The 14,293-nt window shown below is 47.6% G+C and overlaps 5 protein-coding genes across 11 annotated transcripts in view; 2 read left to right on the top strand and 3 right to left on the bottom strand.

Annotated features, from left to right (window-relative positions):
* The window catches only part of LOC109864260 (AT-rich interactive domain-containing protein 2), a 44,186-nt gene extending 39,187 nt beyond the window's left edge, over nucleotides 1–4,999 (bottom strand). For all 7 annotated transcript variants that reach the window (XM_020445302.1, XM_020445303.1, XM_020445304.1 and 4 more), the window contains exons 1-2: nucleotides 4,729–4,999; nucleotides 3,516–3,609 (exon numbers count right to left, since the gene is read on the bottom strand). In XM_020445302.1, coding sequence (XP_020300891.1) covers nucleotides 3,516–3,609; nucleotides 4,729–4,820 — 186 coding nt within the window. In that variant the 5' untranslated portion in view covers nucleotides 4,821–4,999. The remainder of the gene's footprint in view (nucleotides 1–3,515; nucleotides 3,610–4,728) is intronic.
* Nucleotides 5,000–6,863: 1,864 nt separating this feature from the next.
* On the top strand, nucleotides 6,864–7,625 carry LOC109864217 (zinc finger protein 593 homolog). Its single transcript, XM_020445218.1, has 3 exons — nucleotides 6,864–7,080; nucleotides 7,174–7,274; nucleotides 7,355–7,625. Exons 1-3 carry the CDS (start codon nucleotides 6,991–6,993, stop codon nucleotides 7,605–7,607), a joined length of 444 nt encoding a protein of 147 aa, XP_020300807.1. The 5' UTR covers nucleotides 6,864–6,990; the 3' UTR covers nucleotides 7,608–7,625.
* A 14-nt stretch (nucleotides 7,626–7,639) lies between these two features.
* On the top strand, nucleotides 7,640–9,238 carry LOC109864214 (serine--tRNA synthetase-like protein Slimp). Its single transcript, XM_020445215.1, has one exon. It carries the CDS (start codon nucleotides 7,666–7,668, stop codon nucleotides 9,100–9,102), a length of 1,437 nt encoding a protein of 478 aa, XP_020300804.1. The 5' UTR covers nucleotides 7,640–7,665; the 3' UTR covers nucleotides 9,103–9,238.
* Nucleotides 9,239–9,282: 44 nt separating this feature from the next.
* On the bottom strand, nucleotides 9,283–14,225 carry LOC109864215 (required for meiotic nuclear division protein 1 homolog). Its single transcript, XM_020445216.1, has 5 exons — nucleotides 13,313–14,225; nucleotides 13,105–13,219; nucleotides 10,088–10,307; nucleotides 9,601–9,958; nucleotides 9,283–9,529 (listed from the first exon to the last, which is right to left on the bottom strand). The coding sequence occupies exons 1-5, from the start codon at nucleotides 13,598–13,600 to the stop codon at nucleotides 9,368–9,370; spliced, it is 1,143 nt and encodes a 380-aa protein (XP_020300805.1). The 5' UTR covers nucleotides 13,601–14,225; the 3' UTR covers nucleotides 9,283–9,367.
* LOC109864213 (glutathione synthetase-like) lies at nucleotides 10,387–12,945 on the bottom strand. The gene is made up of 3 exons (XM_020445214.1): nucleotides 11,690–12,945; nucleotides 11,161–11,567; nucleotides 10,387–11,019 (listed from the first exon to the last, which is right to left on the bottom strand). Exons 1-3 carry the CDS (start codon nucleotides 12,337–12,339, stop codon nucleotides 10,595–10,597), a joined length of 1,482 nt encoding a protein of 493 aa, XP_020300803.1. The 5' UTR covers nucleotides 12,340–12,945; the 3' UTR covers nucleotides 10,387–10,594.
* Nucleotides 14,226–14,293: the final 68 nt, after the last annotated feature.

Below are 14,293 nucleotides of genomic sequence, written 5' to 3'. Positions count from 1 at the left end.
GCACCTCCGCGAGACGACCTTGACCTCACGTCGCGTCCGCGTTGTCCTAATGTTTTCGTCTAAAACGTTCTCCGCCGATGCCGGGAGTCTTACCCGGCTGCCCAATCGATTACGGGAAACACGTTACGATTCTGTCTTGCGTATCTCCAGTCCGCGAGAGTCCGCGAGGTAAATCTGATAACGACGTAAGATTCCCGTGATTTGACGGCGTGTCGATTCGACGCGTCGAATTTCGAGCTTATTTACTCGTTCTCGACGAAAGAAAATCGCATTACAGCGCAAACGCCGTAATTGTTCTGCGGTTGGCAACCGGAAGGGTTACTAACCCCCTCCCGGGACGGCCATGTGCGTCGATGACACGTCAAGCTCGATCTCCTCCCTCCCTCTGGTCTCTCGTCACCTCGTCCCCTCCGCCGTGGCGCCGTTCTTTGATCATTGGCGCCGCTGCGCTTTCTCGGAGAAGCTCTCGCGCGCGCCGCTTGAAGGTTGAAAGAGAGGGAGTAGGTGTATGCGTAGAGTAAAGGCACGACACACGCGAGAGAGTTATGTCATCGTGCGAGAGAGCGGGCGAGCACGTTTCTAGCTGATAACGCACTCGCGCGATGACGAAAAGGCGACGTCGTCGCGCGGAAGATTCGATTACGCGCCGTCGGGCGTAATAACTTCCAACGACAAAGAGAGGCCTCCGGTTTCTCCGCGTGAAAATTGCGCCACGTCCGACGATTGCTCGCGACGATAATTCGCTTGAATTTTTACGTATTTACATCTCGTCCCGTTAAGAAGAGACCCGTAGACGCGCGAGATGTATACACGAAGAGGTGCGGGGGCGCGTTTTCGAAAGCTTCGGAAGCGAAAACGCGAGAAATGACAACCACTGGGCTGCGCCGCGACTTATCGCCGTGTGCGCAGCAGTTTCATTCGAACGAGTGTGTGGTGCATGTCGTAAAAAAAAAAAAAATGCACCGGCACCACCTCCAGGTTGTTACTCAGACACCAACCTGGATCGCGCGATACAATCAATCGGTCGTAAATATCGCGGCGAAATCGTAACCGCGGAATATCGGACACTCCCGTTTCACCGTGCGCGCGCGTTTAAAGGAGACACGACGACAATGGGGGCCGCCGTGTGTTCGCGAAATGTCACTCGGGGAAAATTAATGCGACGCGAAACCCGCGAGCAGAAAAGACAGATTATATACGCCGCCTTCGTTATCGGGCAGAAATATATCCGCGCCGGTGAGAAAAGGAGAAGTTAATTTTTTTTTTTTTATTCTTTTTTTTCCGCACTCGCGAACACTTAAAAATTGCGTTAATTCTTCTAGCGCGCGCGCGCGCGCGAGATGAAATTAAATGCTCTCTCGCCGTCCACGCGCGGTTTGCGCTCGTGAGAGCGGCGGTGTGTCGTGAGCGACACACAGCGCGAAAGAATATTGCGCCGCGTACAGAAAATAATTATAAAGAAAAAAAACCGAGTGCCAGAGGAGACAAGAGAACGTAAAAGACGCGCGAAACAAAATTAAGAGCAAGCGAGAGGTAACTACGACCGGGCGTTTCATTAAAGAAATAATTACTAGATACAGGAATATATAAAACACAATTCTGAATGGTTTAGTTTTTTTTTTAACACAATGTTTTTAGATTTTAAATCCTAAAACTTTGTTAAATTATTTCTTTGATAAATGTCCGGCCGGGTACTGGTCACTGGGACACTTGCTCGATAGAGAAGAAATATTCTCGATATTTTTTTGTTAAAAAATATTTTGAGATGTTTGGATTTCCGTTCAAGTTGGGACAAACACGTTCGCGGCTTTCGTTTCGCGATTTCACGTCGCGCCGCTTTCCTTCTTCATTTGTGCTCTCCCGACATACAGGAGAGAACATGACACCGAGTTATTTCACTTCCAGGTACCGATTTGTCGCATTACAAAGCGCGCAATAGGTGAAAGCGAGCGCTTTAAATCCCGTCGTCGTCGTCCGTCGTCGCGCGGGGACGCGCGCGATTATCATCGGCAGGGGAGAGGAGTTTTGAGAGATTCGAGCGAATCGGAATGCGAATCTTCTCTCCCAGTCTGGGAATCTGGGCCGTTTGTTCTAATGACGTTCGCCGATGCCAAGTTTCGCGTGCAGTTTCGCGAGACGCAACGATCGGTTGCGGAGCGCACGTAGTCACACGTCACGTTCGCGCGCGATTCCGGTAAAACTATTTGTTTCCCTCGATCGACATAGATAGATAGATAGAGAGGAGAGAGAGAGAGAGAGAGAGAGAAAGAGTCATCCGTCGTAAAATCCGCGTTAAACCGACAAGAATTCGCGGTGCAAACGATAATCTCGAAATATTTCCAAGAAAATCGAGACTCGACTCGGTTCGCGAGTTTTTCAAATATTGGCAGTGAGCTTCGAGAGAGCCGCCGTATAAATTATACACTTCGCGCTCTACGTTATTCAAAACGTTGGAACGTTATTCGCTGATGTCGAGATGTAATTTTTGAAACGTAGATATTGGATGTATCCGGTGCGAGAACAGGAGAGAGAGAGAGAGAGAGAGAACGCGGCTCTCTCCGAAGAGATATCGGAAAACAAACATTTTTCATACCTATTCGCGGTATAATCTCGATTTATCCGCGGTCCCGGATTTTTACGTAGCTTCCCTTCCCTTCCCCCTTCCCCGTTACCTCCCTCCCAGTCTGACTTGATTTCAAGAGAAATTGATTGCAACCAGATGCTAATTAAACGCGAGATTCGCGAAAATTCATACCGCGGCGCGGTTCGAAGCGCCCTGCAACAACGAAACGAACGAAACACAAAAACGAAAATGGAAGCCGCCGCTAATTTCGCGAGCAATTATTTATCGAAGGAAAAACAACGGCGACCGCCGTTGTTTAGTTTGCGCGCGTTGTTGTCCGAGTTATGCGGCGCGTTATACTCGCGCGGTTATTCCTTTCATCGCGCAATAATATTCAGAACAACGCGCTTTATCTCCGGCGTTCTCTGTGCGATATTCTCCGCCGCGTGCGATTGTTGCGTATATTAAAATTATTCCCGAGTATTCATATGTAGATGCGCGCACTCGACTTCCTTAACATAATTAAGCGCGCGCGCGCAAAGTCGGCGAGAAGCGTTTTCTTAATATATTTAAATTTAATTTGCCACGCGCTAGCGCGGCATTCGCTGTTTGGGATTTTGTTAACTATCAAAAAAAAAAAAAAAAAAAAAAAACTAGAAAATGCAATGCGCGAATTCGAGCGCGAACATCCAACGACGGAAATACACCGAGAGATGAGGCACACGAAGAATCGCAGTGTACAAATGTGTTTAAATTCGGTTTAAGATGCTCGCAGCATCCGCAGGAATTTTAAGTACGTAGGATTTTTATCTCCAATTGCCAAAAAAAAAAACAAAAAATGTTGCGCAACGTAATCAAGCTCGAATAGCGGAATACGCTTCATCTTCTATGTGTGCCTCATCTGGTGAGATCAGTGGATACGCAGAAGCTGCTTTAAATCGTATGCTCTTACTTTAATCCATCCTCCATGAGCGGTCACGACCACATACAGCAAATACAGATCTATATCCTTCCCGTTGATCTTCGGAAATTTCTTGAAGAGAGTCCTGGAATCAGAAACAAATCCGTTAGTTCCAAGTGCGATGAAGACGCAACAAATCTTACGCCTTAATCGACTTAATCGCTCGACTTATTGTAACGAAACTTGTTTTCAGATTTGCGAAAAAAAAAAGAAAAAAAAACAAGAATCACGTCGTCGAATCTGCAAACTTTTTTTTTCGACAACTTCTTTTCAACCATCTTCCGTACAAACGCAGCGCGCAAACTAATCGTCTAATTAACCCAGATAAGAGGTCAAGCGTGTCTCTGTGATTCACCGCCTCAAGGCTCGCTACAATGGGGAAGCGATAAGTGATACTTGTACACCTTTTTTTCACGCACGAAATTTCAATGCACGAGAATTCAATCGCGAAATAAACGGCACACGACACGAAGCGAGACCTTGATTTTCACGAGAGGCCTTTCGAAAAAGACGTAAAATCTATACAACGCGCATCGTTTCCGTTTTTTTTTTTTTTTTTTTTTTTTTTTGCACAACACGCGCGTGAAAAAAAATTCGCGATACTCATATCTTCCGTAGTTGAAACACTGATCGAGAGTATTTGCGCTATATGCTGGTACTTACATACATACGTACACACACATACACGCACGCACACGCACGCATGTTTTTACGAGGTTATTATATATATATATATATATATACATATTCACACACACACACACGCACACACATACTTGAGATTCGCGTCTCGTTCGCAGAGTAGCACGAGATAAAAAAACAAAACAAAAAAAAAAAAAAGCACAAAAGCAATCGGTAAACAGACGACGTTTCATCCCGCAAAACCTTTGTGCAGCTCGACGAGTCGAGAAATCGGTTTGTCGGAAACATAACCTCAAACGCAAACCTCGCGCAAAACCTCGCTGGCGTGCCGTCGCGGCTTCTGCCTGGCCGTGTCGATCGGTCGAGTTTGACCGACGATCAAGATCATGGGAGGGGAAGATCCAAGTTTGCGGGGGAGACGATCCTTTTTTGCGGAGACGCATCGCGGAAGCTTGGAGGAGGAGGAGGAGGAGGAGGAGGAGGTCAGGAGAGAAAGGGGAGGGGAATCGTGTGCGGCAAAACGGAAGGAGAAAGCGCTCTCGTAATATCTCTCTCGCCTTACCCTCGAGTCTCGTGGAAGTGTCGGAGATCCTTGAGGAAGTTCTCCCGCTCCTTCTCGTACGTCACGGGGTCCTTGTTGAGGATCTTGGCCATGTTCGCGGGTGCGAGTGCGCGCGGGCGTGCTAGTCGGGGTGGTGTTGTGCTCTGGGTTTACAGGGCACGCAGGGGCAGCGGCGGACAGACAAGTAGAAGGAGGTGCAGCACATGGGCGCGCACGGGGGCACATTTACGCGAAGAGCGTCCTTCTGTTGCTGTTGCTCTCACGGCGTGCGGGGACGCGCGAGGACGAGGACGACCGCGGGTCGACACGGGGTCGCGACCCGCTCCCGACATCGGGTCCGTCTTGTCCCGCAAAACCCGAAGTCGGCCGGTGGCCTCTTCGTCGCTCCGTCTCTCACTCACTCTCTCTCTCTCTCTCTCTCAGTTTCTCTGTCTCTCGCGTTTCTCGCACTCTGTGTCTCCTTCTAACGTTTGTCTTTCTCCTCTGCCTTTTCTTTTTTTTTTTCACTCCTCGGTCTCACGTTCTTTCTTTCTTTCTCTCTCTTTCTCTCTCTCTCTCTCTCTCTCTTTTTCTCTCTGTCTATCACCAGTGTAAGCTCGCTCGTTCGCTCTCTCGCTCGCGCGCGCAAAACGAGACGACGACGACGACGACGGCGACAACGACGACGACACCGCGGCGGCGGCTTTTCCTTGTCGTACCGCCGCCCCCGGATCGCCTTCCCGCCGCGTAACGGCGTACGAAACCGCTCTCACGCGCGATCCACCACGGGGAGCACTCGCGCCGTGTGCAGGGAAAAATCCGAATGCGAGAGGGTACAACAGTCAGCAGCGAGCGTACGAACGACCCGCTCGACTCGCGCTACTCGAGAAACGCGGGGGCGCGTTACGGGCACAGTACAAACGAGGCACACAGTACGCCACGGCACAGCACGGCACGACACGGTACCCGCTCGGCTCCGCTCGGCTCGGGCCGCGCGGCGGTGTTTCACGAGAGGCAGCCGAGAGAGAGAAAAACGTAACAACGTCGGCGGACAACGACGACCAACGGCGAAGTGCCTTTCCGCGCTCGCTCGCTCGGTTTTTCTTTCTCTCTCTCTCTCTCTCTCTCTCGCTCACAAACTCTCTCTCTCTCTCTTTTTCTCTCTGTTGCTTGCTCTCTCTCTCTCTCTTTCTTTCTCTCTCTCCTCTGTGTGTAGGCCCCGATCGATTCACCTGTCACTTGTCAACGAAACTCACGGGATCTCCGTTGCGCCACGCACCAGCCGCCTCGCGACGCCCGGCTGGCTACCGTAGCTCTCCGCGTAACGCCCGAATTCTCGGCCCGCGCGTGTGTCCGTACGCAGGCCGGCGGTGAGAGAGCGACTCGGCGGTGAGAGCGTTTCACTTGCGTAGAGCCGAAGCGCTTGACGTGCGCCCGTATATCAAAATGGCGTCCCGTGCTCGCCTGGCATCCATTGGCCGAGAGAGAAGCCACCACACGGCCAATTTCCCGTATAACGCCACCAGAGCCTGCCGATCGCTACGACGCGCCGCGACACGGGCAAGCACACCGTTTCCGCTCACCACACACGTCGGCAGCGCGCGCGCTCTCCCCCGAACGCCCCGACACGTTCGTTACCGAACGTTTTCGACCTACGTCATTTTACGCGCGGCCACTCCGCGAGCAAGTAACACAAGAAGGCCGCGTAACAAAACGGCGTGCGTAGTCCCCGACGCGGCTTTTTTATCCGTCTCCGCGCACCCGAAATCCCGGAGAGAGAGACGGAGGATCGCACAGTATTTTTACTTTCAAAATGGATGAGAGGCCCCTCTCGTCCCGCCGCGCGACAACGGTTTGAATGAACTCGCGGAATTACCGCCAGAGGCGCGACTTGCCTCCGCCCTGCGGCGTCGCCATCTAGCGGCGCCCGGCCGAAACGGAAGAGCGGAAGCTAAAGGCGCGAGAAGAGACGCGATTCGAATTCCTGATTGGATTGCGTCGTCCAAGTTTTCGACGATTGTATACCAAAATGTTCCTTGTCTCTCGTATTGCAATAAAATTAAATTAATTCGTCTTGGTTTTCTCGTTTTTTTTTTCTTACCAAACGTAATTTGTTGTAATTTTTTTTTTTATATTTAATCTACCGTCGTTTTTTTTACTCGACCGGAAGTCGAGCGCGGGCAGCGGCCTGTAGTCAGGAATCTTCCCACGTGTTCGTCGCGTTCGTCGGTCGATTCGACGTTCGGTGAAATTTTAGTTTCGAATTTAATCGTAAATTCGAACATGACGTACAAGCGCAAAAAATATCACAGAGGCGACACACACTTGAAGAAAGGCTGGAGAACGAAACGAAGAAAGAAGGACCTGGACGAGGTTCGTATCGAACTCCGACCTAACCTCCTCTTTGACCCACGTGGGGCAGCCTCGAACTTACACGTTCGACGTTGTATGTTGGCTTTCTTTTAGATCGATGAGGATTTGAAGGAAGAGAACGCGAAGAAGTTGTTGAATCAGGAATTGGACTTCGACAGGGCAGGAGCGGCTCAGTTTTACTGCGTGCACTGCGCGTAAGTTCGCGCAATATCCGTAAAATCGCTGTGTTTACACCTGCTGCTCCGATAACCTAACCCTAATACAATTTTTCCAGGAGATATTTCATAAGCGACGTTGCACTGAAGAGTCACTTCCTCAGCAAACCCCACAAGCGACGACTGAAGGCGCTCGAATTAGAACCTTACACCATCGAGGATTCGGAAAGGGCCGCGGGCAAGGGAAATTACGTTGCGCCGAAAAAGCGGAAGATCGAAACCGTGACGCGGGAGAGTTTCGCGGAAAAAGATAACGAACAGCGCGACGTGGAATTGGATGCTAAAGTGATGAAAGTCGATGACTCGAGCTAATTTTACTTTAAGTAACCGCTGCGTATCGTTGTTGAGAACTCGGACTTGACTAAAAGGGATGAACAAAAACTTGCACAGGCTCGCGTGTGCTTTGAGGCATACCTGTAGAACTTGGACGCGCGATGTTCGTCGGAAAACTTTTAAGCCGACGAGCGTCGAGAGGCACTACGGCTCGGCGCTGTTCGTTCCCGGCAACAAGGCTTCCAAAACCTTCGCGTTCCTGTATCCGTACTTGGATTTCGATCGCAGATTCGCCGATGCAGACAAATTGCAAAAAGAGCTTACGTTACGCGGAATGAACGTGGACGTTGCTCAGTTGCAGAAATCGTGGAACTTCTATGTGCGGATAATTGCGGACAAGTACGCGCTGGAGGACAGCGTTACGGAGCTCGTGAATCGGAAGAATTCTCTGCCGACGGACGGCGAACTCACCGTCGAGCAGCAACGGGAGATGCAGAAGTTGAACACGCAGATCCAGATCGTACGACAGGATCTGAAAACGATAAAAGAAGCGATATGGGAGATCGAGGAGGATGTGATGGGGAAGCTTTTGAAATTGCCGACCGACCTGGATCCGAGAACGCCTGTCGGCGAGTCGGTGGTGTTGAGGAGCGTCGGCGACGTGTCCGAGTTATCCGAGCAGATGCGCAGAGATCACATCGACGTTGGAACGAGTCTAAAATTGCTGGACTACACGAATCCTATTCATTATTATCTGTGCGACGACGCGGCGTTGTTCGAGCTGGCTGTACTGGGACACGCGGGCCGCGTTTTCGGCGAGAAGGATATGATCCGGGTGAGCGGCACGGATTTCAGTCGCAGTTTTGTGGTCGAGGCCGCGGGTTTGAATCACGAGGATCCCGCGACCGCTTTTCTGCTGCATCACAACGAGGTCGAGGCGAACACGTCGAATCGCATGCATCTGGTCGGCGGCGCGAGTCTCATCTCGTTTCTGGCGTTACACACGAAGCAACGGATAAATCCGAAGTACTTCCCGCTCAAGTACTTCGCCACCGGGAGACGATACACGCCGTTGCCGCGAGACTCGTCCGATCAAGGCCTCTTCGCGGTGTGTCAGGCGTCCGTGGCGCAGGTTTTTGCCATGGTGAAGGACGCGACGAGCGACGAGTACAGAGCGACGTTCGAAGAACTCGTGGAGACCGTGTGCGGACTGTACGACGATCTGTGCGTTCATTATCGCGTAATCATGCGATCCGCGTCCGAGCTGCAGCCCTGGGAAGGCCTGCGCGTGTCCTTCGAGATGTGGTCGCCGTACGCGAAACGATACTACGAAATCGGCCATCTGTCCGCGAGCGGCGACTACTTCAGCAAGAGGTTGCTGATCGTCTATCAAACGCCTACGGGCACCGACTTTCCCGCGGCAATATCCGGCACCGTTCTCTCGGTTCCGCGTCTGTTGGCTTGTCTGTTCGAACAGAATCCTCGCGAGTTCGTGATTCCGCCGAAAATAGCCGAGCTTATGCCTTCGAACTGATTACGTTGCGCTAAATCATTATAGTACTGATGAAAATACAGTTTCCAAATGTTGATCATCTTCAAATTGTTTCACGAACTTTCCTAGCAAATTGTAAAATCTAAAGCTTGTAGTGAAATATATGGTTTTGTATATATTTATGTGTGTACATGTTTATTTTACAAAAATAAAATGATATAATACATTTCCACAATAGTCTTATAATTTGTTATTTATCTATTTATTTGAAACTGTTTACATGATACTACCTGGAATTACTTAGGACTTATCCGAGGTATCGATCAACGTAATGTAGGACTTCAAAAGCGACTTCTACCATAATAAGAACGATAATCATCCACTCCAAACGAACGTGATGACGATCGCTCAAGTGCGACGACAAAATGCTAACCAGTTCCAAGCAATGATTCAATCTCTCGTTCATCACCTGTACAAAAACAAAAACCATTGCGTTGTAAATATTCAAAAAACATATCGATAAGTTCCTCGGTCACTTACTCTTGTGCGTTTCGCGATGCTGAAGTATCCGCAGATCTGTTGGTACAAGTGTTCCAAGTCGTCTCGTTCCCAGTAGAAGTCGGGCGTGTCGAGCAGGTCCGAACTCAAGTTGATCCGATGCCTCAGCGCGAACAGTTCGCCCTGTTTTCTCAACACCTCCTGTTGCGTCATTCGTAGCTGCCTGCCGCTCTTCAAATCCTCCGTAACAAACTCGATAGAATCGACGTAAAGATTCAACGACGCTTCCCAGATGCCCAGTTTCACGGACTGAGCCATAGCATTGGAGAACGTGTACTTGTCCAAGTTTTCAGCTTCCTGCGCCAAGACAATATCGCCATCCTTTAAGTGACTTCTCTTCCTGTCGAGAGTTTCGTGTGGATTATTAAACTTATTTTCCGCTCGCGCTTTTCCTCTCCAATTCTTTATGTTTTATTTTACACACAATATGAATTGATAATAAGAGAAAAAATAAAGCAAAATAAGATACCCGGAATCAGCATAAGTGTAATTCATCAATTCGCTCTCGGTATTAACCAGCTCGTCTGAATACCGATGTTGCTCGTAATTTTTCAAGAACTGCAATATATTGCCGCACTCGAGATCGGAAATGTTCCACATGACGATGCTACCTTCTCGGAAGAAAAATATTTCTCGTGGCTCGTACCCTACTTCGTACTTAGCAATCGCGTGTACGACGTCAGAAACAGCTGCAAAACAAAAAAGAAACCATTCAAAGTACACAAACGTAATTTATAAATTTATTCAATCACAGAATGGGGAAGGTTTTATTTTGCAAAATGAATCCGTCAGTTTGCATCAAGTTTGCATAAAGAAAAAACATTTATTTCACACGTATAAAGATATATACATACAAAATATAAATCCATACAAAACATCGTTGTTCTATTGGCAGTAACATTGTTATTCGAGGAGGAATATTGTTGCGACGTAAATGTTTCGTGTAGTCAGTTCGATGCGCTTTCCATTTCGTACTTTAATCAATTAGAAACGGACTGTCACAAGCACCTAGGCCGGTTGCCACGCCGCCTTCGTTGTCTGTGGCTAACTTTGTTCTTAACATATGACCGCCCTGTTTGTTAACAATAATGTTTTTATCATCTCCGATGATAACGCCGAATATTCCCAACTCCGAAACCAGCTCCTTCGTTTCCAGCATGACGCTACTCGCGGGCTTCACGACGTAGTTCCTGTGCACCGGCGGATAGAGTCGATCCATGAGAATCCAAGCTACACGCGCCTGCTCGGTTTTCACGGACTCCAAGTAGTTCTTGATATCCGTCCCGTACAGATTGTTGCAACCGCCTTCTCTCTGCGGCTTCAGTACGAATCGTTGCGGTTCTGAGATACCCATTTCCACCGCGGCATCCCCGTGCTCGTCAAAATCCAGCGGATAAAGACCTGAAGCGCAACGTTTCTCTCGTTTGCAACTTGTCTTTCAATATTATAGTATTTTATTTTGATTTCAAAATATCAAAGCAACTTTTTTGTAAGTTAAAAAAACTTGAAGACGATACGTTCATCAATATTTATACGACTTACCAGTGAATATTTCTTTCACTTTTGTCGCCGTTTTTTCGTCTTTCAAAAAGCGCGTGACCATCCCGGGCTTTGCCAGAGTTTGCTGAACCTTTTTGGTGCCGGCCAAGTGATACTGAATACTCGGACATTTGATCGCCAACGATCTCTCAACAAGCAGTCTCGCGTCCCATTCCTTCTGAGTGTGATACTGGCCGGGCTCGTAGCCGCATCTGTAATAAACCACTCCCACGACGTAATCGTTCACAATCAGCTCTTTGTTAAAGCCCAGCCTCGCTTCGGCCGCCAGTTGCGTCAGATTTCTTCGAATCACCTTCACATTCGGATTCTGTCTTCGTATTTCGAACTCGTGGAAACGCTGATCGCATATATTGTACGTAACGTCCTCGATGACGAACAAGATAACAGCCCTAAAAAATACTATCACACGTGAGAAAACGCAAGAATATTATTTAAATACGTGAAACGAAATAAGAGAACAAATCAACTTCAAATTCAGAAATTACGGGGGATAAAAATTTATTCTACGTACTGCGGATCGCCGTACAAGTTCCACGCTTCTATCATGCCTTCGCACAGCGCCTGCAGCGCATTATTTTCGGGAAGATTTTTCAACTCCGCCTTGTAGCCGAGTTCACGCAAAACAAACTCGTGAAGCTGCGTGGAAGCAGGTCCCAGCCAGCCGAATCCGGAGGCGATTGTGTTTATCTCGACCTGCTTCCAGCAGCAGTGAGGCTTGAACTTTTTCGTGTTCTTCTTGGGACAGCTCGTGTCCAGCATCAGATCCGAGCGCAGCAAACCGAGCGAGATCTTCTGCGCTGCGCCCTCCTTGTGTACGATCTCGTAGATTTCGAACAGCCTTCTGGTGAAGTCGTCCACTTTCACGGTCTCCTGCAGAGTCTCCTTCAGAAACTCGTAGTCGTGAGCCACGCTGTGGATGAGCTCGTTCAAAATGACCTGAATGTCGCAGGCGTTGCGAAACTCCTCACGGGGAAACGGCGACGGCAGGAGCGCGAAAGGCGCAAATTGCAGAACGTCTCGATTGAAATTGACTTTTGACCTCAGACACACACCGTGCATGAGAGCCCAGTCTTTCGCTTTGTCCATCAATTCCTCCAATTCCCTCGCCGGAAGATCCAACGAAATAGGCAGTTTCATTGTCGCTTGCTTATCTCCGGGCATTGTTGCACGCTGAACTTTGCTCTGTGTGTCTCGGGGTTTCGCACAGTTATATATATATATCACAGCTTATAAATTAGTTCGTTTCAATGTGTTCTTCTTTGTTGATGTTTTTTTTTTTTCACTCTTGTAACTTGTCGTGTTTACGAAATTTTCTCAAGTGATATTTTTTTTTCAAACAAGCAAACCTCGAGACATTTCTTGTCTCGCGATCACGTGGAATTTATAGAAAAAACAACAAAAATATTCGTAAATGTTCGAAAAACACGTCGAACATTGTTCACTTCACCGCACACGATTTTTATTCGATTATTTTCAATCGCATTAAACTTTGCCGAGTAATTCGTCCGGCGTGAAGTTCCTTCAAAAAACCGAGACGACCGTGTCGATCGATCAATACTCGTGACGCTCGTCAGAAAAAATTAACAGAAAGACGATTGTTGCCAGAGGCAGATATTTTCGAACGTATACAACACGTGTTTCGTTGACACGCACGCAGTGGCTGTCAACAACTGATCCAATTGCGATTGACCGTTCGTACTTTTATATACATGTGCTCGCGCATAACCAAACGGACCAATCAGAGTTATAAACGCGTTATATCCGGTGACTTGTAAATGTTCACGTTTGTTTTGTGCAACATCTCGCAACTAGTGTCACAATCGCGACAACCGCTAACTCATGAAATGACATCACATATTGTTTTGGAGAAACAACTCATGATGATAAAAGATGATTAAATTTAAAGGGAGCAAACAAAATACTTACAAGTATTGGACGTGGAAATTTTCATAGGTATGTACAACTGCTGATTTAACAGGCCGTAAACCAAAGCTTCCAAGTTGTACTCTTCTGCGGTGGCCAAGGCTTTCACTCTCCAGGTCTGGCAAAGAAATGAACAGTACGTGTGAGTGTGTGCATCGTCTTTACAAAGCAAAAATGCGACATTACTACGAGTTGTCCAAAGTAAACTTACATTAGGTTTGGGAATTGTGTTGTCGTCACTTAAAACATTTCTCCTGGGCGATCTCTTTTTGATTTGGAACGTAGACACGTTCTCCAAGACTTCGCTCTCCTGCAACTTGTGCTTCTGCAAATGAACCGCGAAGTTGTGAACGAGTCTCGTGTGAACAATGCACCTGTTATACGCAGGTGATTGTGTCTTTTTCCACAGAACACTCGATAGAATCCTCCAGGAAGCGTCCGTGTCGATTTTATTTCTGCAGCTCGATATCGCGAGTCTTTGAAGCATTGCGAGGCTCATTTTTTTTTTTTTTCAGATTTTTTGGCAACAAAAACAATATCACTTGTTTGCGCGTGAAGTAATGTGTGTTCGTACAAAATTTTCTTCACATGGAACACGTGGAATCAATGATAAAAAAAACGGACATGAGCGAAAAATGCAATAATTCTCGGTAGAACGTCCAATAACGTTTCTTCCTCGTAAGAACACAAAATCGACGATTATTCACGAAAAACTCGTCATCGGTTCGATTCAAACAAAAAAATCATTGTCGCGATTTCATCATACAAGCCGCACGTTTTTTCCTGACGGACGAAGGTTATGTAGCGGAGGTGAGCGATAAAATAGGTTATGCGCACTACTATTTTGTCGACACCCGTTACAAAATGAGGATCTTTCGTATATATACATATACATGTATGTGTGCTAAACACATGCATGTAATACATACGTATATTTCATATGTATATATAAATTTATGAAATATATGTATAATTTATTACGTGTATATGTATATAATCGGTCTCTCGGCTCTGCTTCTATTTTCATCCTACAGAACGTATATCAGTACTGGCTGATTAATTGCGAGGCGATGTCGATTTCCGAATATCATCGATTTGCTTTGCGTTCACGAATCACGAGAACGTGATAAAATAAAAAAACTACAATATACATAAAAACAAAAAATTAAATGTGAAAACTAAACTTTTTGTC

This window comes from Pseudomyrmex gracilis, unplaced genomic scaffold (genome assembly GCF_002006095.1).
Source record: "Pseudomyrmex gracilis isolate BER0280 unplaced genomic scaffold, ASM200609v1 scaffold_18, whole genome shotgun sequence".
Taxonomy (NCBI): domain Eukaryota; kingdom Metazoa; phylum Arthropoda; class Insecta; order Hymenoptera; family Formicidae; genus Pseudomyrmex; species Pseudomyrmex gracilis.
The sequence above is the reverse complement of the archived record's forward strand: the minus strand, read 5'-3'. Positions and strand labels throughout refer to the sequence as shown.